Here is a 24,077-nt window from a genome sequence, read left to right on the forward strand (position 1 = left end):
CCCCTCCAACCCCCCGTGCCAACCACGTCTTGTGGCAGCACCGGCAGCCCCATTTGGCACCAAACCTCCTAATGGGCCTTTGTAAAGCCGCGACTTCCCTCCTCCACACCACAGCGTCACCACAACCGACTGCATACACATCCGCTCACACTCGCGACAATACCGCAGCCATGGCTAATGATGAATATGATGTACGTGCTCCTGCTTCTTTCCTCTCCGTCCATCACCTCGTGCTTCTTTAGCTCTTCATACTAACTTTGTCGCCCCACTAGTTCCTCTTCAAAGGTACAGCTGACAACCTACTCCCCTGATTCGATTTCGCAGCTACCGACTCCGATACACTCTGCCTTGGCGCATCGACACTGACGAAATTCTCTGTAGTCGTTCTGATCGGAGACTCCGGTGTTGGTAAATCCAACCTTCTCAGCCGATTCACTCGCAACGAGTTCAACCTCGATTCCAAGTCCACCATCGGCGTCGAATTCGCCACGCGCTCCATCCAGGTCGACTCCAAGACTATCAAGGCACAGATCTGGGATACTGCTGGTCAGGAACGATACCGTGCCATTACCTCTGCCTACTACCGCGGCGCTGTAGGCGCCCTCCTCGTTTACGATATCAGCAAGCACCAGACGTATGAGAACGTCACACGATGGCTGAAGGAGCTGCGCGACCACGCCGACGCCAATATTGTCATCATGCTTGTTGGTAACAAAAGTGATTTGCGGCACTTGAGAGCAGTTCCCACCGAAGAAGCCAAGGCGTTTGCTAGTATGTTGAACCAGCAGCTTGTTGCCGCTTTCTGCATCTGCCTGCCCAGCTAACTATTTTGTCCAGGCGAAAACCACCTTTCCTTCATCGAGACCTCTGCCCTCGATGCCAGCAATGTTGAACTTGCTTTTCAAAACATTCTTACTGGTTCGCGAAACCTTTACTTTACTGCAAGTCCAATATGTTAGCTAACCTGCTGCTTGTAGAAATCTATCGCATCGTTTCCAGCAAAGCCCTCGACGGTGGCGATAGCGCCCAGGCCACGATTGGTGCCGGAACGAACATTTCCTTGAGCAAGCCTGCGGACGATGATGCCTCGAAGGGTGGCAAGTGCTGCTAATCTCGATACACAACTCGACATCTTGTCTTAGATACCACAATAATCACCATGGCACGCTCATGATAATACGTCATGTATGGAATTGCGTACGTTCTGCAAGGGGGGTGCGGCTGTGATGGTCTCGAATTTGTTGAAGAAGATGGCGCAGTCACTTTGGCTTTCCTTATTTAATGATGGTTGTCCAAGTTCTGGTGCGTTTGACGATTACTACTACGCCTTTCCTAGCTAAAATGAAACCTTTAATGCTAAAACACGCCCGATTGTTTCCGACTGCGTAGCTACTAGCCCAGGGTGTCTGATCGCATTTCGGCGTGTTGTCAACCTGCACAGGCCCTCATCGCATTTCTTTCTAACCGCTCGCGGCTGAGAGGAAGCCAGACACATGTATGCGGCCCGGCGATCGAGGGGTGAGGCAGGACGCAGCAGGAGGCTGCCTACATCCCCCGTTTAAAATAAAGGTAATTTTCCCCTATCACAACACTATCAGGTACCTATCTAACACGGCTTATAAAAAGTAATATATTATAATAGCCTAATAGTATTATAATAAAAGAAAATCATATATTTAAGAAAGGACCTAAGATATAAGTATAATAGACTAGCCTTAGAGGGGCTTTAGTAGTAATTAGTACTATAGCTATTAAGGGTATAAACCCTAATCTACTTAACTAAAAGGATTTATAATAATAATATTAACTAATTATTATCTAATTATACCTATAAAGACTCTTTTTAAAAGCTCTATACTAACTATTCTAAAAAATATTAAGCTAAAGTCTAGCCTATAATATACTTTCCTTTCTTAATAAATAATAATAATAATTTTTATACACTAATTAGGCTAAATAACCTATCTAGTACCTCTGCTAATTATAGGGTAAGGAAAAACTAGAGTACCTAGGGGAAAACCTTATCCACATTTTGTGGGATTCTTTGCGGTCTTGTTCCGGAGTATACGGGGGTCCGGTGAGACCCCTCTTGATGCCATAAGTCCTTTCTTAATAAAGATTATATACTAACTACTATACTATAGAAGATATATAATAATAGTATTAAGAACTAGCCTTAAGGTATCTATAAATAGGCGTTATAATAGTATTAACTCTCTTACGGAGTAAGAGAGAAGGGAAAAGCTAGTCTACCTAATGTATTTCTTATACTATAAAAGGAGGCGCGCTAGGATCTAGCCTAGAATAGGCTTAAGCCCAACTCCTTTATAAATAGTACTTATTATAATAAGATTACTAGTTAATAAATATATTAGTATATATTATAAATCTTTTGTGTTTTTTCTATATATTATATATTATTAGTACTATAATACGGGAAATCTATATATTAAATAGGGAATGTGCCCTGTGCCCTGTTTAAAAACCTATCCCTTACCTACGTGTAGGTAGGTACCTAAGTACCTAGGTATCTCGGTATCTAGGTACCTTATCCAACTATCCCACGCTACGATAAGGTCTTATCGGCCGGACAAAGGATTGCTCCGCCTAAATTTTTTTGGCGGCGTAAGATTTTTGGCCAAAGCCTTCTGCACCAGAGACTGTACATTCGATATTTGTTGAGATATCGTACGGTATAAAATGGCTGCCGTATACAAGTCTCTCTCCAAGAGCAGTGCTCAGAAGCAGAATGCTCCTTCCTCCGGCACTAGAAAGAACAAGCAACGAGTGCTGATCCTGTCGTCCCGTGGCGTCACATACAGGTGATATTTCCTTACCATGCGATCAGCGTTGCGCAAAGTGCGCTGGCTCACAAAACCTCAATAGACATCGCCACTTACTAAATGATATTGCCTCCATGCTTCCACACGGCCGAAAGGATGCCAAATTCGACTCCAAATCGCGCCTGAACGAGCTCAACGAGCTTGCGGAGTTATATAACTGCAACAATGTCCTCTTCTTCGAGGCTCGCAAGGGACAGGATCTGTACGTCTGGCTGAGCAAGGTACCCAATGGACCTACCATCAAGTTTCATCTCCAAAATTGTGAGTGGCATCATGCCGTACGAAAAATTGCAGTAAACTAATTGACTTAATGTAGTGCACACCATGGAGGAGTTACATTTTACGGGTAACTGCTTGAAGGGGTCACGGCCTCTCCTCTCGTTCGATGCCGCCTTCGATTCCGAACCGCACTTAAAAGTCATCAAGGAACTTTTTTTCCATACATTTGGCGTCCCTGAGGGTGCCAGAAAGTCCAAGCCTTTCATTGACCACGTACTGGGGTTCAGTGTTGTCGACGGAAAGATCTGGATCCGCAACTACCAAGTCAGCGAGACCGAAGGATCTCTCCTCGATGCTGACGGCGAGAGCAGGGATGTCAAAAAGAAGAGCAAAAAGGCCGCTGCGACAAATAGCAACCTTGATATCAACCTCGTCGAAATCGGGCCTCGATTCGTCCTCACCCCAATCGTCATCCAAGAGGGCTCCTTTGGTGGACCAATCATCTACGAGAACAAGCAATTTGTCTCGCCAAACCAGGTCCGCGCCGATCTGCGTAGGTCCAAGGCCAGTCGCCACAACGCCAGAGCTGAGCAGACGGTTGGTAGATTGTCGCGAAAGGCGGATCTTGGTCTACGCACAAATGGAAGCATACAGAAAATACCCGGTGACGAGTTAGATAAGAGAAAGCTTTTTGCGTAAGCACCCTCTGTTTTTATCTATTCACGGTGTTGGCGTTTCGCAATGCTTTGGCCAAACAGAAAGAAAGGCTGTATTACTTGCTGGAATAGTTAGCTTCGCACCTAAGAATTTTTCTTTCTCCTTTTAAGTATTTTTCGTTCGCCAATTATACCTAGCCTACTCTGAGCCGCTGTAACTACCTAGCATATTGCCAACGCGGCGACGCAGCTCCCTCGGCTCGCTTTCGCGCGCCGGTAAAAGGCCGGCAGTTGTCAACCACGTCCTCGTTGTAGTATGTATGTACGTGCCCCTGGGGCACGTGTGGCACCTGTTCGGCCGACTTATTTTCCTTCACCTTTTTTGGTACCTAGCATCTCGCCAACAAGATCTGCGAAGAATACTCTGCATCATGCGTCATCCAGCGGCGGCGGCGGCGCTATCAGCTTCCTTATTAGAAATCACCAGCGGCGCAATGGCGCACAACATCTACCATCCTGTTTCTAGCCCCAACGGCGGGGTGTCTAGACTGTAACGTTCAAAGTGCCATCGTTGTCCTCCGTTTTGCTCAAGTGGAAGACGGGGATCACCTGGAGTCAGATTTTGCTCCTGGCTGACTTCATTTCTTTATTTTCTATTATTCATTTTCCGAATTTGATACTGGGCGACGATCTCGTGTTTTTGCAAGTCCAAAGCAGCGCCCCCTGAACTCGATTGCCCCTGCGCCGACGGTTGACTCATTGTTCAGCCCTATTGCTCTTTAGTCGCGTCAGGCTTGGAAATCGAGGTTACCGAGTGAGAGTTTCGACGTAACCACACGCGGATAGTATGTCTGTCTAACCATGAGAAACAGACCACTTTTTGGTTGCTCGCGACAGCCCAACAGACTCACCCTATAAGGATTGCCTGATCTGTTCCAGTGCGAGATAGGGACAGAACTCTCGACACCGCTGGTCATATCGCAACGATGAACTCGGAGACTTCGCAGCCATGGGGTCTTTCCGACTGTCCCGTCGAGATCTTGCTGGACATTGCCTCGCATTTGGACCTCGACTCAATCTTCAAGTTCTCACTGGCTTGCAAGTGCCTACACGGCGTATTCAACAGGAATAAAATCATGATTTTTTTGGAAGTCTTGTCGAAAGAGTTCAGCCCGTTCGACGAACTGCTCCAAGTTTACATGGCAACGGTCGAGGACGTAAACAGCTGTCCCTATTACCAGCCTCGCACGGTAGTATTCAAGCGTTTCCCTGGTGACACCGGTTACGCGATTGGGCCGCAACTTGGCCACATGAACCACGGCGCCAGGTGCTCTGCAGAAACCGACAAACAAAAGACTTCAATATTCCGCACGACCACGGCTGTTGCGAGTAGCGGCGTGGCGGTGCTCACGGAAGACGACATGAAGCCTATTCTGCGTATGTGCCGGCTCGTTCGTCAATGGGAGCAGCTTTTTCCACAAATGCGATGGTTTCACTATCCAGAATACTGCAGAACATTGAATGAACAAGAGTTGCCAAGATTTCGGCGCGCCTTCTATAGGTGGTGGCTCTATGGCACGTACTTCCATGGCGAATGGCCGCGTCCCCAGGTCGGGCATCCCATGCCTTTTGTGTTGGATGTGAGGACAAGCCAACTACGCCGCCACTCGACTGCAGATTTAATAGAATTGCTTGACCTGCACGAGACGATGAAGGATGTAATTCTGCACTACATCTGCCCCCGATTGGACCCCACATACCAACTGGTAAGCCCAGATTGAGAGCATGAGATATTTGCGCACCTTCTCTGGCTAACGAAAAAATACATAGTCGCGCGACCCTCTGCCTCTGATGGAGAGAGTCAGCAGGGAATATTCCCTTAATGCCATGTGGAATGATCAGAGTAAATGGTCACGAATCGTCAAAACATATGCGAAGTTGAGCCCCAAGGAACTGATGCACTACTTCGAGAACATTTACAGTTACACACGAAAGCGTCTCATTACTGAAATTCGTCTGCAACGTCCGACCTTTAACTTCGATCAAGAGTCGCTCCAGGGCGTTATTCAATGCGTGCTCGAGGAGCGACAGTTTGTGGATAGTTTGCCGATCGTTCCAGAGGATTGTGAGGGTGGTATTTTGGACTTTGGCGATGAGAGGGACGAACAGCGAGTAAAGTACGGGCAGGATGGAAGGGCGGACGGTATGCTGCCACCTGGGGTACTGCCGGTGCGTCAGTTTTCGCGGTACTCTCCACGGGGCGATGATGGAGAATATCTGGAGGATGAATTGCGTAGCGTTTTTGAAGTACATGGATACAGCGCCATGCTGCAAGCATAGACGATCTTAGATGCAAATACATACCCGTCGACCATTGTATACACACCAGATTCAGAAAATACGTGAAGTAAAAGGTGTGGATGAAATACAAGCTTAGCTCGACTACGTGAATACAGGATACGACGAGAGGGATAAGATCTGGTCACCACCCAGCCCATCAACGACGTGAAATAAGGAGTTGTTGACGGACTCATAATCATCGAGGCCCTCACCCAACGGGGCGGAATGTCACAATTATGCGATATCTAACATAATCTTTTCTATTCCTGGTATGCTCGTTATTTTGTTTATTCGAACTCTATCTGCAATACGAGCCTTTCCCCGCCTCTGGTGTGAATTGCACTATTTTACTGCTCTCCCTTTCAGTTCTTGTCTGAGTATTGTGCCACCTTCTTCTTGGTATCAACCGTGTAAGTTGGTGGTGTTTCATTGAAAAAATCCAGTTGTGTCCAGCACTGGGTTCCACTGAATCAATTTCATTCCATACCTAGGTACAGTAATAGGCCAAAAGTCTGCGAACACCTTTCAACGCCACGACATTTCTACCCTAAATATTATATAGGATTAATAATACTTACTAAATACCTATAATATTATATCTTCTATATTATACTTATAAGGCTTAATACTATCTAAATTAACTACCTAAATTTTAATATCTATTTCTTATAATTAATTATACTAATTTAAAAATATAGTAAAAATATACTATTTTTACTATACTTTAAAGCTTTATAACCTTTTACTATTAAGAGATATAAATAAACTTTCTATATATAAAATATTATTTAATTAATAACTAGGATAAAGGTATTAAGTTTATATTTATAGCTATTTTATAGAATTAGATATAATATCTTTAATATAGGGTATAAAGTAGTTTTTCTAAAAGTTTACTAGGAAATGTTGTAGAAATAGAAGGGGTACTACTTTTTTAAGTATTTTTAACTAAACCTATAAAATAGCTATCAATATAAAATAAATCTAGATAAGCTAATTAAAGAGTTAAATAACTTTTTATCTTAAGAGAATTTTAATCCTATGTTTTAAGGAAAAGTTATAAGCTACTAAAGTTGCCTTATCAAAAACCCCATACAATTTTGGTGGGGAGGGTGTTCGCAGACTTTTGGCCACGTACTGTAGGTAGGTACCTACTACTAAGGTATAATGAGACCTTTGGGAGCTCAAGTTGCGGAGGGAACACTTGTGTAAGGCTTCCGCTGCGCTTTTCCAACGTGTTAACATAGACGATAATTTCCACGATAGTTTCGTTGATACTCACTACCTTGTTTAAAACACTTCCGAGATATTTCGCTCAACTTTCTATAGTTTTGCCGTGGAGCTTCCGTTGGATTGGTGCCAGGTACCTACCTACCTAAGTAGGTAGGTACTTACTAATACGGCATACACACAGACATCCTTCCATTGGTCGGGGCGCGCTTGCTGGACAGAGGCACCAGCCAGAGAACACAGCGATAAAACACAGTATGACGATTTACCTAGAGACAAACCCCGGGTACCTACCTACCTACCTAGGCATATTAATATTGACTTGTGGCATTATTGCTTCAGCATTGCCATTAGAGTGGTTCAGTACACCTACTCCCTTGTCCCCACCAGTACTAACAGTGCTGTCGTCTCAGCACGGCAAACCAGTGACAGGTGACCACTAAAACTCGTGCGAGCTGCCAGGCCAAGTCAACATTCACTTGTCCCTCCATCCCTCGATCTTGAGTGTTTGCGCCACGAGCCACAGCAGTCTCGCGACTCGCCAGTACTGCCCTCACGTATTTCAAAATTACGACGTGCGATATTTCCATCTCCTTTTCACCCCTCCAATTGGTCGCGGCCCGATTGTGCGGCTGTCACTGGGCATCCTCTCACAGGTATGATATATGCGTCCAGTCTGACCTACTACATACTCCCCGCCACGGACCACCCAAACTACGTATACCGACGTTGAGCTCCTGTGAGAACACATGCGACAGCCGTACTTCTGCTTCTATGTCTGAGTCTGTGAAGCTCGGCGATGCGCTGCTGCGACGACTGCTTCCAGGTGAAGGCTTCCCCAGCAAACTTTTTTGTTTTGGTACCAAGACCAAAACCCCAAAGCTTCGGTGGCAGTCGCCGGTGTTTCTCTTACTCGATCTCTATACGATTTTCTCACAATTTCATTCCGTTGTTGTACCTTCGAAGGAAACTCTGCTGACGAAGTAGTCTCCGACACAGTTGACCTGTATGACTCTGCTGGCGAGGCACGATACGGCACCTTATCTGTTGATTAAATCTACACACTTCGCGCTGCGCTATACCTCTTTGCCTTTCATTAGGCATTCTTGGTATGGCCCAAGCGGGAGCCAAGATGGAGAGTGACGATCACCCAATGGGGGAGGCTGAACCCGTGAATGGCTCTGCTAGTACCGAAATTGATGGTGAAGGTGCTGCGTCCAATTCCGCCAATTACGACTCGGAGAGTGAGCCTGACGAGAATTCTGTCGCCCTACAGCTGCTCCGTCGCCGCGGTCTACTTCCTACTGGATGCTGCTACGATGACCGCATGAAACTCCATATGAATGCAGACTTTAGCCCGAACACCCACCACCCGGAGGATCCCAGGCGCATTCATGAAATCTTCAAAGCCTTTAAAAAGATGGGCCTCGTCTATACCGGCCCGCAGTCTGAGCTGCCTCGAATCGTCAAGGAGTCACCTACGAAGTACATGTGGAGGATTCCTGCCCGACCTGCCCGAAGAGACGAAATCTGCCTAGCACATTCCGCAGAACACTTGACATGGGTTGAAAGCATCGATAAGTTGAGCTCCTCTGAGCTTCGTGCACTTACCAGACAGTTTGATCAAGGGCGTGAGTCGTTGTATGTTGGCAGCATGTCTTACCCCGCCGCTTTGCTCTCTGCTGGCGGCGCCATCGACACCTGCAAAAACGTTGTTGAGGGACAAGTTAAGAATGCCTTTGCCGTCATTCGGCCACCAGGACATCATGCAGAGTACGACCAGGCTATGGGATTTTGCTTCTTCAACAACGTGCCCGTGGCCGTACGTGTTTGTCAGCAAGATTACCCTGATATCTGCCGCAAAGTTCTGATCTTGGATTGGGATGTGCATCACGGAAATGGTGTTCAGAATATCTTTTACAACGACCCGAATGTTCTCTACATTTCAATTCACGTATATCAAAACGGCTCTTTCTATCCTGGGAAATCGCCCGACCCCAGTGTTCCCGATGGCGGAATAGAAAACTGTGGCATTGGACCGGGTCTCGGCAAGAACATCAATATTGGGTGGCACGATCAGGGAATGGGTGATGGAGAATACATGGCTGCTTTTGAAAAGCTTGTAATGCCCATCGCCAAGGAGTTTGACCCGGACTTGGTTGTCATCTCGGCTGGCTTTGACGCTGCTGACGGAGACGAGCTGGGTGGTTGCTTCGTTACACCATCATGTTATGCTCACATGACACACATGCTAATGTCTCTCGCTGAAGGTAGGGTTGCTGTCTGCCTTGAGGGCGGTTATAACTTGCAGGCTATTTCCAACTCAGCAGTCGCTGTTGCACGAACTCTGATGGGCGAGCCGCCGCCACGCATGAAGATTCCCATGATCAATAAGGAGGCGGCGCGAACTTTAGCCAAGGTTCAGGCTTATCAAGCTCCATACTGGGAATGCATGCGGCCCGGTGTCATCAATGTCCCCGAAACGCAGTCGCTCGATGGAAACCGCCTTCACGATGTCATACGCGTTGCGCAACAACAGGCGCTGCAGGCCAAACATAACATGGTACCGTTATACGTACAGCGCGACCACATTTCCAAGTCCTTCGAAAATCAGGTTCTTGTTACCCCGAATCTGCAGGACGCGAGACGTTTACTAGTGATTATTCATGATCCACCACAGCTGCTGGCGCAACCCGACGTTATTGACGGGTCTTTGGATAGCCACAACTCTTGGGTGGTGGATGGCGTCACGCAATATATTAACTGGGCCATCGGGAAAAAGTTTGCAGTCATGGACGTTAATGTTCCAGCCTACGTATCGCAGGATGAGGATATGGAGGCCTTCATTCCAGGATTCAAGGAGCGAGCACTTCAGGAGCAGATGCAGTCTCTCATGTGCTATCTATGGGATAATTTTCTGCAGCTCAGTGATGCGGAGGAAATCTTCCTAATGGGCGTTGGAGACGCATACCTTGGTGTAAAGGTGCTTCTTATTAACAGAGGTAACCACACACTGATCGAATTAAACGCAGCATTTAACTAATTGATATACAGACTGCAAAACCAGAATATCTGGCGTCGTCAACTTTGTCACGGGCAGCTTGCGCCCTGTGAAATCTGACATTGATACAGACCTTTCATCCTGGTACAAAGATAATTCCCGTGTCTATGTTGCGGGCGATCACGCCTGCTGGTCGGATTATGATTTGACGCGCAAGGTGCAGAAACGGCGCTTTGGTACTGTCGTGCGCAGCGAACTGACTGGGCTGAATAAGATGATGCGCGCACATGCGGAGGAGACGCACGAATGGATCCTGGGACGTGTTGCTGATACCCGTGGAGAGACGACTGAGGATGAGAAGTCGCCGCAATGAAGTCGTAGACTCAAGGACTGCATTTTATTCATGGGAGAGAGATATTTTATGTCTATTAGTCATTTTTATATCTTGCCTGCGATTCCAGATTCTAAAAGTGTGCATTAGTAGCTTGCGAATACGCTGGAAATGGAGGTGGAGGAGTACAGTGTGAGATACTGTGCAAGCGCAACTGGCGCACAGTCTGACACCTGGACTTCTCGGGTCTCGATGTCCAATTTTCCACTTCCAAGCCTGTTTGCGCCTACTCTTATCAATCGGCCACGCGTCGCTTAGAGATCAATATGGACAGAGATAGAGACCGCGGTCGAAGGTAAGGATTCCAATCATTGTTCTCCCTCTTGCCGAAATGCTATCTAAGCGATTACGCGCCATCAGTGTTGCACTGACTGCATGACCTTTACCCTCCTGAGCTTCACTGACTGAGGAATGACAGCAGATTTGACGACGGCGAAGTTGTTCGATACGGTGCGGGCGAATCATGGCGTCCCACACCGCGTGATAGATCACCGAGAAGGGGTAAAAGCCCAGCGCGCTCTCGTGAACGAGGCCCTCCCCGGAGCCCAAGAGCGCGCAGCCCCCCTCCACGCCCGCGCAGTCCCGGCATGGGTAGTGGCACTGGTGCTGGAAGCGGACCTGGTGGCTCAGATAGCTACGTGCCAGGAAGATACGCCCCGCGCCGCAGATCCCGAAGCATAGGATTTAGGCGCGAGCGCTCGAGAGACCGCATTGGCCCCGATAGCCCCAGACGACGGGACAGAACGAGGTCACCTCTGTCTTCATTAGCACCACGAGCATCCCTGACATCGCGCTCCCCAATGCGGAGGTCGCCTGGGCACAGGTCGCCGCCACCCGGGAGACGTTCGCCGCTGCTCCCGAGGAGTCCCGCTAGAAGAGCCTCGCCAATTCGAGACATGAGGTTTGATCGAGACAGGCCCCCGAGATCGCCGCCGAGGCGAGACTGGGGAAGGGACCGACATAGAGATATGGATCGGGGTAGAGAATGGGATCGCGACAGAATTCGTGACAACAGAGACCGAGACCTGGACCGCCGAGATGATAGGTAATTGCTGAAAACAATTTTAATGAACACCGCAAGAGACTTTCTGCTAACAATAACACCAGACGACGCTCACGCTCGCCGTTTCTTAGAGGTGGACCGGACCGATCCTCAGGAAAGACGACGCCATCTGGGTTCAGACCACGATCACGTTCTCCAGGGCGACGAGACGACCGATATCAATCATATCGACGACCATCGCCCTCGAGGGACTCGAATATTTCCTCTGCCGTGCCCGTTCTGCCAACTTCCGGTAGAGAATCTCCTATCCCTCGGAATCGCTCTCCCTACCAATCTCGCGACCAATCACCTCGCTACATCGATGGACCAAAAAGAGATGAACTGGCTGGCATCAAGTCGCCACCGCGAGGTCCTGCCGCGCTCCGTGTTATGCCCAACGGTTCAAGATCAGCTGGAGGCCAACTTGATTCTCCATCCTCAAGATCAAGTGGCATCCCCGACACAGCGAGCCCTACAAACCCACCGGCCGGCCCACGCGGCTATGTGCCGTCTGGACGTGGTGGTTTTCAGCCACGTATCAGTCGTGGAGGCTGGCCGCAGACACCATCGCGTGCAGGTCCTTCGCCGGGGCCTTCCACACCGATTGGCTCGTCGGGGATCCCGACCGGCCCGCGTACCCAGTCCATGAGCGCTCAGGGTGGTGCCTCTACACCAACACAAAGCCGGCCGTTCAACCCGCCCACGGGACCCGCTGCCCAGCATGGCAGCGGCCCGAGGCAGACGCTCGCACATGGCCTCATGTCGACGATGCCGCCGCTGATTCCTGGCGGCAAGCTAGATCCAAGTATGCTTCCCATGGTGCTCGGGGTCTCACGCGATGTGGAGCCGCACTTCCGCAAGCTGCGTGATGAGGAAGAAAAGATTCGCGAGGAGCTGCGTGCCAAGCAAGAACGCCTACGCCGGAGCCTGTCCATGTGGGGACGGCTGGAGAGAGATGCGGCCGCCTGGGAGCTGCGCAGCGACCTGAGCGAGAAGAGTATGAAGAACCTTGCAGGTGAGGGCATGGGCGGCGCGGCGTTCTAGTAGGCGTCGCAAAGAATGCGCTGTATGATAAAAATTTGTACCTCGTTTCTTGTTTCGACACGGATAGTTACGGTTCGGCGCGTTGGAAAGCGATAGCTGGGGATTTTCCCTCTATCCTGCTCTTGTATCTCTCGAATATTCGCAGATAATAACGCATCAACACATGGAAAAATTCCAAAGACCTTTTAGCTCAGTACTAATGGGTATCAATTCATACAGCTTTCGCCTCCATCACGTCAGGTTACCTTGTTTCATTTTGTATGTCCATTCCATTTCGTTCGTTCTTACCTACTCCGCAAAGCAACAAGTTCTAGACCAATTTTACACGTAATGGTACATCCGCAGAGTCTTCCGTACTCAGTCAACATCAGCTTGAGTAATGCGACGCGCAAAATAATACATTAATGCTTAAAACTGTAGGACGGGATCATCAGATTCGTAGTCGCCGTCCCACTCATCATCGTCGGAGCCATTGTTGTCCGTCTGGAAGTCCTCCATGCCGTACTGCAGCTCACGCACCTTCTGGTTGTCGAATACAATATTGACAGTCTTGCACAGTCCGTGTTCCGGCAAGGGAGTATCTGACGATGCCATGTCACTGTGATCGTTACTGGCATCGTTGTCAGAACTTTCCGAGTCGGGCAGCGTGTCTTCGTCGGTGTCCGGGTCCCGGTAGGACTTCCGTATCACTACGCCTCCAGAGTTACGCAGTGATGACTTGCGGTTCTCACTTGAGGCACTCTCGTGATCGGCAAATCTGGTGCTGCGACGAGACGGTGGCGTAGGGGGTAGGCTGCATTTCTTCGACGGTTTAGGCGTTGGCGTCATATAAGTCTGCTCCGGTCCCTTAGGCTGAAGGGTTCTTATGTCTCGTGGAGGTGAGGACAATGGTCGTAAGAAGACCTTCTCAATCTTCTCCCGCCAAGCAGTGCGCATTGTGGCGCGAGACTGCCACGGAATGTCCAGCATAGTCTTCACGGAGAGGTGGCGCAGATTGGGCAGGTTGGGCGCATTGTCGATGAGTGTCTGGAAGAACATCTCTGCCGCTTCGACGGACCAGTCACGAATGTGTTCAATATTGATGACGCGGATACTAGATGGCCAATGGGGCACCTGGTTAGGTAACAACACTTGGTCATACATGGGATCTGAATCGCTCGCTGATTCGTGAAGCTGGTAATAGGAAAGATTCATGTCGAGCTCACGCAGCTTGGGGCACGTTTCGGCGAGATCGGTTAGGAACCCTAGGTCCAGTGACTGGTTGTGATGGAGACTGAGAATGCGCATCTCGCCGCCCTTGTCTAGCAGGAAAGCCGCAAGATCAAAGGAACGAATTTCCCAGCAGTTGATGAGCTCAAGATGAAGCAGGCCTCTCGGCAGGAGAGTCAGCATATGATCGTTCATGACAGTCGATGACTCGAATACGAGATGTGATAGAGCTGGCAGTTTATTGAGAGATTCGGCGATGGCTTCGATGTGGGCACTGTCCTCGTTGAAAAATTCTGCCGCTTCATCCTCATTTCTGGGCAAGCGTTTGCGCAGTGATGGTGTCTGGAAGTTTGTAAAGCTCAAGCGTGTGAGAGTTGCGAAAGATGGCAACTCGTGTATACGGCTGATATCCTTCAACCCATCCACATAGCCCCCGACCAGGCGCCCGCTCCATTCCCAGCTCTTGAGTTGCGAATGGTACGGCTTCAGGGCAGCCTCTGTCGCGTCCTGCGCCCCGGGAAGGAGTGCTTGGAAAAGATTCGCGGAATAGTGCCATCGAATACTTTTTTCTAGCTCTCTATACGGGGGCTGATCGTAAGGTGTGTAGATGATGAGCTCTCGGAGTCGGGGGAGTGGGTGAATCAGCTGATATAGGATGGTGGCGGGCACAACGTGAATATCGAGATGCAAAGCTTCAATTTTACATCGATAGTTGAATGTTGTACCCGCGACAGGCAGCTCCAGCAAACTGGCTAGCTTCTTGGCCTTTGCTCTATGTCGGATCGTCGGATAGCGATAGAGAGTATCGATAGCCGGTTCAGTGAAGAAGTGGCAGCTCGTGGCGACTTGGAGCAGCCAGTTGGCAGCCAAGCTGCCCATGGCACTATCGTAGGCCGCATAGTAAAATATATCCGACCAGCATTCGACGGGAATTCTGGTATCTCTCCAGTTCGGGATGATACTACCGGAGTATATTATGGGTTCTCGTTCTTGTTTGGGCGACTGTCGGGACCGCTTCGAAGGACTTGATGGGCCGCAGCTGGTATGTGTGCGTTTACGTTTTGGTGGTGTTGCTTTGCCTCCCTTGCTGTCAGATTTTCTCCTCGAGACGCTTTTCCTTTTTTTGGCTCGGCTCGCTCCATGCCGCGTTGAAGCTGCCTTTGCTGTTCGAACTGCGACGCTGACGGCTTTGGTGGTCTTGTTTGTACCACGAGCAGGTCCATACTCGTTTGTATCATAGTCGAAATATTTGAGGCTTCCAATATCGTTCGCATCTTCTTGTGAAGATAATTCGGAGCTTGTAGAGTGATCTGTGAGCTGCGTTATGCGGCTTTTGGTTATGCGCGGCGGGTTCTGGCGTCGTGGGGTGGTGTCTTCAATGGATGTGCGGGAGGTATTTCGTGTACGAGCCATGGCGCTCGAAAGGACTTGAGCAAGCGCAGAAAGAGGAGAATGAATGAACTTGTTCGTGTTTGGATCAGCTCAAAATGCGGAAGCTTCAAATGCGCGCCAGTGTGAACTGTGGCGAGGTCTGGGCAGCTTTGACAAACGAGTCCCGCTACAACAGAAATTTAGGGCTTTAACGCATCGTACACCGGTAAAAATTGATGGGTTGAGTGCGTGACCAGTTCATTAATAAGAAAAATGGGCGAAGTCAACCTCTCATTCGCAAGATGGGGTTGACAGCGGCATGTCGTCGTGGCCGCCGGGGCATTGAATGGTGGTGAGGTCGCAGTGGGGCGCATCCAATACAAACAGGTACCTCGGCAGGTGCCTGGGGTAGGAGGTAGGTACTTATCCGATTTCGAATAAGGCACTAGATAGGTCTTATATTTAATATATAATTTTCCCCGATTATAATATTATTAAACTACTATTAGAAAAATATACTAATTAGGCTCTATTTGATGACAGGCGGCTCTGAAGCCGGAAGAACGATCTCCCGTCACCCAGTATATCTGGCACTTACCCGTACCATACAACTAGATAGAAGTTACACAATACAACAACTTCACCTCTTACCCTATATGTGCCCTGTTGGTCACAACACTATTATACCTTTCTAGTACCTCTTTAAGTTTATTTGTGAAAGAGTCGGGCTCGAGCCCACTCCGGGCTAGTCCTGGCTAGAGGCTATTATGGGCGCGCTATAGGCGCGCCCCCTTTTTATACCATAGGTAGACAGATAGGTAGACTAGCTTTCCCTCCTCTCCTACTCTGTAAGAGAGTTAATACTATTATTAACGCATATATATAGGTACCCTAGAGCCAATCCTTTACTATAGTTTTTCTAGCTCTTATAAACTTATTAAGTTATTAGAAGAATTAGAAGGTCTAATTAGTATAATTAGGAGAAACACACCTTAAAAGAACAAATAGAAAGTCTTAAACCTAATAAGTACTAGACTATCTCTATACTATAAGTATAGAGATACTATTAAGGGTAAATAGGTTTCTTACTTAAAAAATATTTTATCTATTATAATGCTATTAGGCTACTATTATATACTAAAAAATCTCTTAGGTTTTATATTAGCTGTCTCTAATGGGTTGTGATAGGGGAAATTAAATGTTACATAGAAAACGTATCTAGTGCCCTGTTCCAGTGCCCTGTTAAACAGTCTTTACGCGCGCAGGTAGTTGTTGCCTGTTTGCCTGTGTTACATTTCGTACTGCTTGCGCTAAGCCGCTTTGGGCCTGTGCTTTGTGGCCGCCATTTATCACCTGGATGCCCTCAATGTCTAATCCTCACGCGTCTGTCTGTGAGCGCGTTTCTTTTCGCCCACTGCATCTTGAGCAATTAGTCCACTGGCCGCGGCACTTTCAGCTGGCTCCCCATGCCACGAGTGTTCCGGCTTCGAGACAAGACATTGATCAATTCCGACTTGGTCGCCCGGCAAACAGGTACACAACTTCGCGCCACCAAGGCCCCGAATCCGCCCTACTTTCTTCACATGATCACTTGTCACTATTATGAAGTGTGCCACCCCGTCTCTTTCAGCAACTGTCATCATTGATTTCTACGCCAAGACCAGATTGGAGCGCGACAGCGGGTGTTTACATATGGAAGCCGTAGCATCGCAATGACTCTGAACAACATTTATCAGCGGAAAGCGCCCTTTCTACATCGCAACTGGCTACAGGGCATCACAAATTGGCAGACACCGGCCGAGCTAATGGGCAACATCGTGTCCAGCCAGCTCCGCCGCGATGGGCATGTTGCTGCTCCGCCGCGCAAGCGACGTCGGGTCTCGACTCCTGAATCGCTCGATGTTGACCATCTCATTATATCGCCAAAGACGTCCGACACGCGTTGTGCTCTTCGCATAGAGATCCGCAAAGTCTGTCACAAGGATTCTCAGAAGTTTCGAACCACCAGCCTTGGTGGCACCGCGCCCAGCATTGTCACCACCACAAAGGCAAATTGTCGCATTACTGTCAGCAATACCGCCAAGGGCACGCATCGCGTACTTCACTGCCAGAACCAAGCCTGCGAACTTACTACATTCAAAAACCCCGTCGGTCCGCATCGCATTGCCAGAGTAAACTTGGCACGACCCTTCTATGTACCACGTGACGCCATTCTGGTCAATCGGGATGATGATGGCTCCCACGATCTTTCTGACGCGTATGAGCTGCTTATTGAATTTGAAGCGGTGAGTGAGAGCATTTGGCCTCCGCTTGGTGCTAGCGATTTTGGATCCTCGGCGATGCTGCAAGACGCAAGCCCCATCGACATGCGCAACCTCGTTCTTAGAAGCCGCTTTCAGGACATATTTGGTAAGCTCAAGGGACCATTGGTGCTTTCAGCCCTCGATCGAGCAGACCGGCCTGAAAGTTTAACTGAGTACATTATGGACGTTGATCTCCGCTGGTCGTCTGGTTTCAACGCATTGAGGCGCCTTGACAAAGACTCGATGCCATATATCATGGCCATTGATCCTGATAACGATCTGGGTGAGGGCAGGCTTCCGCCTACTGACTATGAGGACTCCGTTCCCGTCAATAGCTTAAACGGCCACAGTGGTTTTCGTGGCCCTGTGCGCAGCGATGACGAGCAAACGGAGGGCGAAAAAACGCCCTCTAGGGCTCTCCGTCGAAGAGAGCAAAATAAAATTTATAATCTCAAGGTTCTAAGCGATCAGGCCCGCGGAAAGGAACGTAAGAAACGCCTGAATACAGGAACGACCGCGGTGGCAAGCCCGGTTTCCTACCTGCTACCGTTGGACCAGCCGGTGCTACTCGATTGCAATCGATGTGTTGCATGTGGCTCGTACCACGAGTCACTCATGCAGCTACAGATGCATTTGCAAACATATCACCCGAGCTACAACTTTCAATGCGAAACTACGAGTCAGGGGCCGCAGTTTCGCGTTCATCATCGTCGCTCTGATACCTCCCTGTCGCCGTCCAAAAAATTACAGATACAACCAACAGTGCAGTCGTTCAACTTGCAAACATTTGTCGCCGGAGATGAGTCATGGGTTACGAAACGCGTTATTGCAGAGAAAAACGACGATTTACCCAAGACCCCTTCGGCACATTCCTCCATCAACAGAATGTCGTCTCACTCTCCCCTGCCCAGGCAACCTGTGTTTCCTGCGAGCAAGGCAACGTTGCCGCGACGCCCACAACAGCCTAAGAAGGACACAGTTGTGGTTCCCAAGATTTCGCAGCCCCTATACCATCCCATCAGCAAAGCTGAACTGAAAGCCGGTGATCCGGTGCCCAGTCCGGAGTACGATGCGACGTGGCTTATCCAAAAACACCGCGAGAGCATCGCCGACTTTACCGATGTGACACCGCAAGAAAAAGAATTCATCTGGGAATGGGATGGCTACATTCTCGAGCAAGGCATTACATCAAGTGCCTACTTGCCGCGCGCTTGGCTGGGTTTCGTGCAGCAAAAGGCTGCGTGGCTGGTGGCAAAGGATGAACGTATGCGCGAGTTTGGCAAGCATGCAAGCGTGCTGGTTGCACGTGAGGTGTTGACTGACAATGCCCTAAAACAGGCTCTAGATCACATCAACCAGGCCCGTTCATTGCGAACGATGGATGTTTCCAATGCCATCTTACCAGCAGACGCGGAACAGGTTGCGACAACGTCAAAGGCAACTGATGTGCGCAAGAGCAGCAATGGTTGCACAGTATGCCGGCTTCCTGTACGAGGTCCGCGTTTGCTGGTGTGTGCCAACAAGGTATGCCAATCACTTCTATGACAAAGGGAAAGCTGTGCTCTAACTATATCCTGCAGGCCTGCCCGAAACGGCTCTATCACTCCGACTGCATCGAACCGATAGCCCTGGTACATGTCGACAATCGCAAATGGATCTGCAATGCTTGCGCTCCCTCTGTCATGTGACCGCCATGCCACCCTCAGTCAGACAGGTTGCCTTTTGGCTACAAGGGCTGCTTTTTCATTTAAGGCAGAAGGAGTGTCACAATGGCACATGTCAACTCCATATGAAAGGTGCCCAGAGTTCCCGAGGAACTTAGGAGCCTGCAGGCTGTCACCTTCGTGTCGCCAGACTCTCTAGTTTTCTCTCTACATCCCTATCTGTCACAATCTACCAACCCTGGGGCGTGGAGCCGGTCATCAGAGTTTGGCGGTTTTGCAATTTATCTGTATATGTAATTGGGTGATTTGCGTAGCTGCGACTTGCTTTTAGAAATGCATTAGACAAGAGTCTGTTGCCGCTCAACGTGTAAATGTAACAAGATCGATCTTTTGTTTAGTGGAAGCTTGAATTGGATAATTTTTCTTGTCAGAAATCGGATTACAATAATATATCCACAACACCTGACGAGTAAACTTTGTACAGCGTAAGAGACAATGAGCTGGATCCTCATATATGGGAGAGACTCTATTTAGTGTCTTCTCCCGTCCTTTTTCTTCTCCGTGCGTTCCCTGTCCAGCCGCTGCCTCTTGCGTCCCTCCTCGGCAATCATATCCGCCAAATCATCGTCTTGACCAGTCCACTGCGCGCCGATGCCCTCGTCGCGGGTGCCCGCTTCGAAGCGCTGACGCAGGTCGTCCCTGTTCAGGCCGCCGTTGTCATTGAGCGCGTCAACGTCCACAGCCACATCAACATCACCGGGCTTCTTGCGCTTGCGCGAGTCATCCTCGGTGCCCAGGACAGGCATGCCCGCGCGCTGCGCCGCTGCAATATCATAGGCGCGGTCACTACCAAAGAAACCTTCAGCACGCACTTGGCGCTCAGGAACAATAGTATAGGCAGACCGTGGCGCAGAGGATTCCTCTGTGTCGTAACCGCGGCGTTCCTTGCGGAGATCCATATCTCCGGCAATTGAGGTTTCGTTGCCCTGGGGCGGGTAATCACCATGGAGGGTGCTGGCATAGCCGCTCGGCGTCTCGAGACCACTAGCCTCTTTTCCTTCCTTGTCGCCGCCCTCTTCTTCCTCGTCGTCGTCATCTTCGGATTCTTCCTCTTCTTCAGATTCCTCGGCGCGAGGTTGGAGTTCACCCCATAAGGTGCGCTCAACCGGCACTCCGGTCTGCTCTTGCTGTTGCCCTAGTTGTACTTGGGCACCATGGTGGCCAGTGATTCCGAAGACATCTCCACCATAGAGGGGACGATTGGATTCATCAACTGGAGGCTTGCCCCAGCCGCCGGGGTGGAAGCCCCAAGCACCGCCGGGCGGCGGCGGCGCATTGAGACCTGGGATCTTGAGTGTAGGATATGAAGGTGGCGGGCCGAATCTTTGCTGGTTGATCAGCCATGGAGGAGGAGCGCCGGGTGGCATGCCAAGAGCTTCTTTGGTAGCCTCAGTCAGATCGCCGGGGCGGAAGTGCTGGTAATCAACTTCTGATTCTTTGCCCTCGTAGTAAACCTCGCCGAAACGGCTCAGCTCGGGCTTGGTCTGGAAGCGGAAAAAAGCATCGTAGAGTTTTTGGTAGTCGATATCAAGCCTGCCCATTTTTGGCGCGACGCGTTCTCGCTGCTTTTGTTTCAGCGTCTGCTCGGCCTGTTTCTCCAGGACAGCGTCTCGCATCTCGGCGATGCCAGTCTCTGCTATGAATTGCGGTAGGCGGAAAGCCGACTTCTCAATGCCTCGCTTCGACGATAGGTACTCGCGCTTGAGGGACCAGTGCGCTGGTACGGGTACGACGTTGCGCTGTGATTTAATTTGGACTAGAACTCGAGGGTCGGTGGAGGAAACGTCTTGCCACTCGACTACTTCCGGAATGGTGGCGAGAGCCTTGAGCTGTGCCACGGAAAGCTTGTTGAGCTCCTTAAGCTTCTTCTTTGACAATTTCGGTTGTTGGTCCTCGTCGGGGATATCGTCATCGTCGTTGTACAATACTGTGCCCTTTTGCTCCTTTGTCTCGTTCTTGGAGGCATCGTCTCCAGTATTGGCGTTAAATTTGGCGAATATTTCTTTGTAGACAGCAAATGCAGGGTCGTCGTATGCATCTAGAGAGTCCACTTCGACGTCGACAGCAGTTTCTTTTTTGGCGGTTTCTTGCGGTTTCTCTTGCCTTTCCACCTCTGGTTCAGATTGTTCGGTGGCTTCCTCTGGCTTGGTTTCGTTCTGTTTACTAGGTGAGTTGATGCAATCTCGAGCGGTAAGGGACGCAACGATGCGACGCACCTCTGCCTGCACCTTTTTCTGCTCTTTCTTTTTGGCCCTCCTCATCTGGTTCTTGGTCATCTTTGCGGCCGCCATGGCAACAAGTTGCTCGCAACAAGCGAGCTTCTGTAGGGTTTGTTGGAAAAGGCTGCTGGGTTATAGACTTGCGTGGAAAGTTGGAAGAGAGCGTACAGGGCGCCAAGCGCAAACACGTATTGCTTTGGGTCTCTTCCCATGCCGCGAAGGGGGGGATGTGCGAGACCGCAAAGTAAATATAGGCGTTTCGATGCGAAACGAAATATCTTGTTCCGTCCGGCTTTGTATGATGTTGATTGACGGGAACTGTCAAAGTTGTGATTTCTATCAGTGGAATTTGATCGCAGATTGGCGCCAGTGCTAAAATCTGGGCGCAATTGCGCCGACGCGCTTCTGCCGGGGGAAAGCCGGCTAATCCAGGGCAATTTACAAGGCCACTGTCTTACGAATACGAAGGCGCTGGTTGAGGACCTAGGTAGCTATTGGATATCAGTTCAAGCATATGACTCCGCTGATTTGTTGGTATTATTAGTTATTCTTTATTTGTATTTTGGGATATATTCGAGTAGTCAAGACAAATCTGCAGTATCGGGCTTGTCGACTATGTTGATAGACAGTTGCAAATCTGATAATAGCCCAAATAATGATAAGAAATATACTTAATCAATTAGTGTATACCTAGGGGAAGGAGTCACGCAATTATAGCAACCTGTTGACTCGATCTCTTAGTACATTGGAACACGAACTCCATCCGCCTACGTAGGTAGGTACCTATGTAACTACTAATGTAACTACGTATGTAACCAATTAACAGCTCGCATGGACAGGACGGAGACAGAGCAGAGCCTGTGCTTGACCCCCACAAGGACCCTAACCCCCTGTGTCTTACGCTAAAACACCTAAAGGAAGCGCTGTAATAAGTTAGTGCCAGTTCTCTCTCTCATATGGGCGCACGACGGCCGCGCCTCTCACGCCCTGTGTCTGTCACCATTCTTCTTCGTCGTCTTCTTCTTCTTCTTCTTCTCCCCCTCCCTTTGTTCCCTGCTTGACTTACATGCATCACCCTTTCATGCCTACATAGGGCATCCTTTGTCTGTTACGCGCTCCGTTCGCCTGTCCCCTCGGCCTTGCGTTGATCCTTGGCCGTGTTGCGACTCTTGCCCACCACCACCATGGCCGCGCCAAAGCCAAGGGATCCCTTGGATGCGCTGCAGGGTCTCCTCAATGATGTCGTACGTTCATGTCACGAAATCTGTCACGGCTCTTTCAGACACTGTCGCTGAAGTCTCTGACATGTCCTTCTAGCTCGTGCAAACCGGCAAAGCTTTACGTGCATCCCGACGGGATAGCCAAGGAAATCTCGCGCTACCACAGGGCATCTCACAATCAAAACTGCCACAAACCATTGACACCTTCCACAAAGCCCTCGATGACCTAGAAGGCGATATTGTACGATATATGATCCCCGGTCCCGACTGTCTTCTCCCCTTGCCGCGAAACTAACTGCCCTCTAGATGAAAGCCAAGTCCGTCATCCTCCGCGATCTCAACCAACTCCAGGCCGACCAGTCTACGGCCCAACAACAACAATTACAGCCTGCTCTTGCTATTGAGTCCCTAACAAAGGAGCCAATGCCCATAGATATCGAGTCTTCGCCGCCGCCCTCGATTGTTGCTCATACCAAACCCGTCCTTGCGCCTTTCCCCGTCATGGACCCCGGTAACATTACGAATGGCGACACGGCCATCAAGACGGAAGACCATGCCCACTTTACGAACAGCCCTACGAAAAACGGCATCGTTAAATTGGAAGCTCCCGCGGCTCCCGAGGCCCCCATGATGGCCGATTCCAACTTTACCGACATGCAATTCTCGCTGGCGCCAGGTGACGGCTTGCAGGGCCAAAATACGACTGCTGCTGGCTCCTTTGATGTGTCATCCTTTGCGCCCAGTGATACAATGCTCTCACTCAACAACATGCTGCCAGGCAATAGCCACTCCTCCGGTGCCAGCAGCACACACGGCCCGGCAGCTATCACGGCGACAACCGAAGCGATCAAGACAGAGCCTCTCAAGGATAACGGCAACGCAAACGAGTCCAACTTTGAGGAGTTTTTCACCAATGACGCGAGCCAGGCCGATGGCATGGACTTCGACTTTAGCCTTGGCGGCAGTGGCGGCGGTGGCGGTGGTGGTGGCAGCGGTGGTGGCATGGGTGAGGATACATTTGATGATTTGATGAATGACCGCGATGGGACGTTTGATCTGATGAGCAATGAAGATTTCGACGCTGCCTTTTTCAGCCTCGACAATAAAGACGGCACGACTTGAATTACCTTGTTCGCTTTCCTGCGTGGCGTTGGGACACATTTTGTTTGATGGAATCTGCATTGGAACCTGGTCCTGGGGGGTTTTCTACATGACGCTTTTTTTTCTTGCGACGAACGACGGGTCTTGCGGTCTTGGGGTTTTTT

At 49.7% G+C, this 24,077-nt stretch overlaps 9 protein-coding genes across 9 annotated transcripts; 7 read left to right on the top strand and 2 right to left on the bottom strand.

Moving 5' to 3' along the window:
• Nucleotides 1-71: 71 nt before the first annotated feature.
• CCM_06707 (Ras GTPase Rab11, putative) lies at nt 72-1,111 on the top strand (the record flags this gene model as incomplete). The annotated part of the gene is made up of 4 exons (XM_006671848.1): nt 72-81; nt 382-771; nt 838-918; nt 978-1,111. The coding sequence occupies 4 exons, from the start codon at nt 72-74 to the stop codon at nt 1,109-1,111; spliced, it is 615 nt and encodes a 204-aa protein (XP_006671911.1).
• Nucleotides 1,112-2,700: 1,589 nt separating this feature from the next.
• Nucleotides 2,701-3,761, top strand: CCM_06708 (brix domain-containing protein 2; the record flags this gene model as incomplete). Its single annotated transcript, XM_006671849.1, has 3 exons — nt 2,701-2,822; nt 2,887-3,104; nt 3,160-3,761. 3 exons carry the CDS (start codon nt 2,701-2,703, stop codon nt 3,759-3,761), a joined length of 942 nt encoding a protein of 313 aa, XP_006671912.1.
• Nucleotides 3,762-4,704: 943 nt separating this feature from the next.
• CCM_06709 (uncharacterized protein) lies at nt 4,705-6,058 on the top strand (the record flags this gene model as incomplete). Its single annotated transcript, XM_006671850.1, has 2 exons — nt 4,705-5,484; nt 5,549-6,058. The coding sequence occupies 2 exons, from the start codon at nt 4,705-4,707 to the stop codon at nt 6,056-6,058; spliced, it is 1,290 nt and encodes a 429-aa protein (XP_006671913.1).
• Nucleotides 6,059-8,420: 2,362 nt separating this feature from the next.
• Nucleotides 8,421-10,662, top strand: CCM_06710 (histone deacetylase; the record flags this gene model as incomplete). Its single annotated transcript, XM_006671851.1, has 2 exons — nt 8,421-10,290; nt 10,343-10,662. 2 exons carry the CDS (start codon nt 8,421-8,423, stop codon nt 10,660-10,662), a joined length of 2,190 nt encoding a protein of 729 aa, XP_006671914.1.
• A 914-nt stretch (nt 10,663-11,576) lies between these two features.
• Nucleotides 11,577-12,766, top strand: CCM_06711 (uncharacterized protein; the record flags this gene model as incomplete). Its single annotated transcript, XM_006671852.1, has 2 exons — nt 11,577-11,725; nt 11,788-12,766. 2 exons carry the CDS (start codon nt 11,577-11,579, stop codon nt 12,764-12,766), a joined length of 1,128 nt encoding a protein of 375 aa, XP_006671915.1.
• A 408-nt stretch (nt 12,767-13,174) lies between these two features.
• Nucleotides 13,175-15,388, bottom strand: CCM_06712 (uncharacterized protein; the record flags this gene model as incomplete). The annotated part of the gene is made up of 1 exon (XM_006671853.1): nt 13,175-15,388. One exon carries the CDS (start codon nt 15,386-15,388, stop codon nt 13,175-13,177), a length of 2,214 nt encoding a protein of 737 aa, XP_006671916.1.
• A 1,670-nt stretch (nt 15,389-17,058) lies between these two features.
• CCM_06713 (Zinc finger domain-containing protein, PHD-finger) lies at nt 17,059-19,337 on the top strand (the record flags this gene model as incomplete). The annotated part of the gene is made up of 2 exons (XM_006671854.1): nt 17,059-19,173; nt 19,230-19,337. The coding sequence occupies 2 exons, from the start codon at nt 17,059-17,061 to the stop codon at nt 19,335-19,337; spliced, it is 2,223 nt and encodes a 740-aa protein (XP_006671917.1).
• A 506-nt stretch (nt 19,338-19,843) lies between these two features.
• On the bottom strand, nt 19,844-21,804 carry CCM_06714 (splicing factor 3b; the record flags this gene model as incomplete). Its single annotated transcript, XM_006671855.1, has 2 exons — nt 19,844-21,719; nt 21,761-21,804. 2 exons carry the CDS (start codon nt 21,802-21,804, stop codon nt 19,844-19,846), a joined length of 1,920 nt encoding a protein of 639 aa, XP_006671918.1.
• Nucleotides 21,805-22,776: 972 nt separating this feature from the next.
• CCM_06715 (uncharacterized protein) lies at nt 22,777-23,934 on the top strand (the record flags this gene model as incomplete). Its single annotated transcript, XM_006671856.1, has 3 exons — nt 22,777-22,836; nt 22,910-23,053; nt 23,119-23,934. 3 exons carry the CDS (start codon nt 22,777-22,779, stop codon nt 23,932-23,934), a joined length of 1,020 nt encoding a protein of 339 aa, XP_006671919.1.
• Nucleotides 23,935-24,077: the final 143 nt, after the last annotated feature.

Source organism: Cordyceps militaris, assembly GCF_000225605.1.
Source record: "Cordyceps militaris CM01 unplaced genomic scaffold CCM_S00005, whole genome shotgun sequence".
NCBI lineage: Eukaryota > Fungi > Ascomycota > Sordariomycetes > Hypocreales > Cordycipitaceae > Cordyceps > Cordyceps militaris.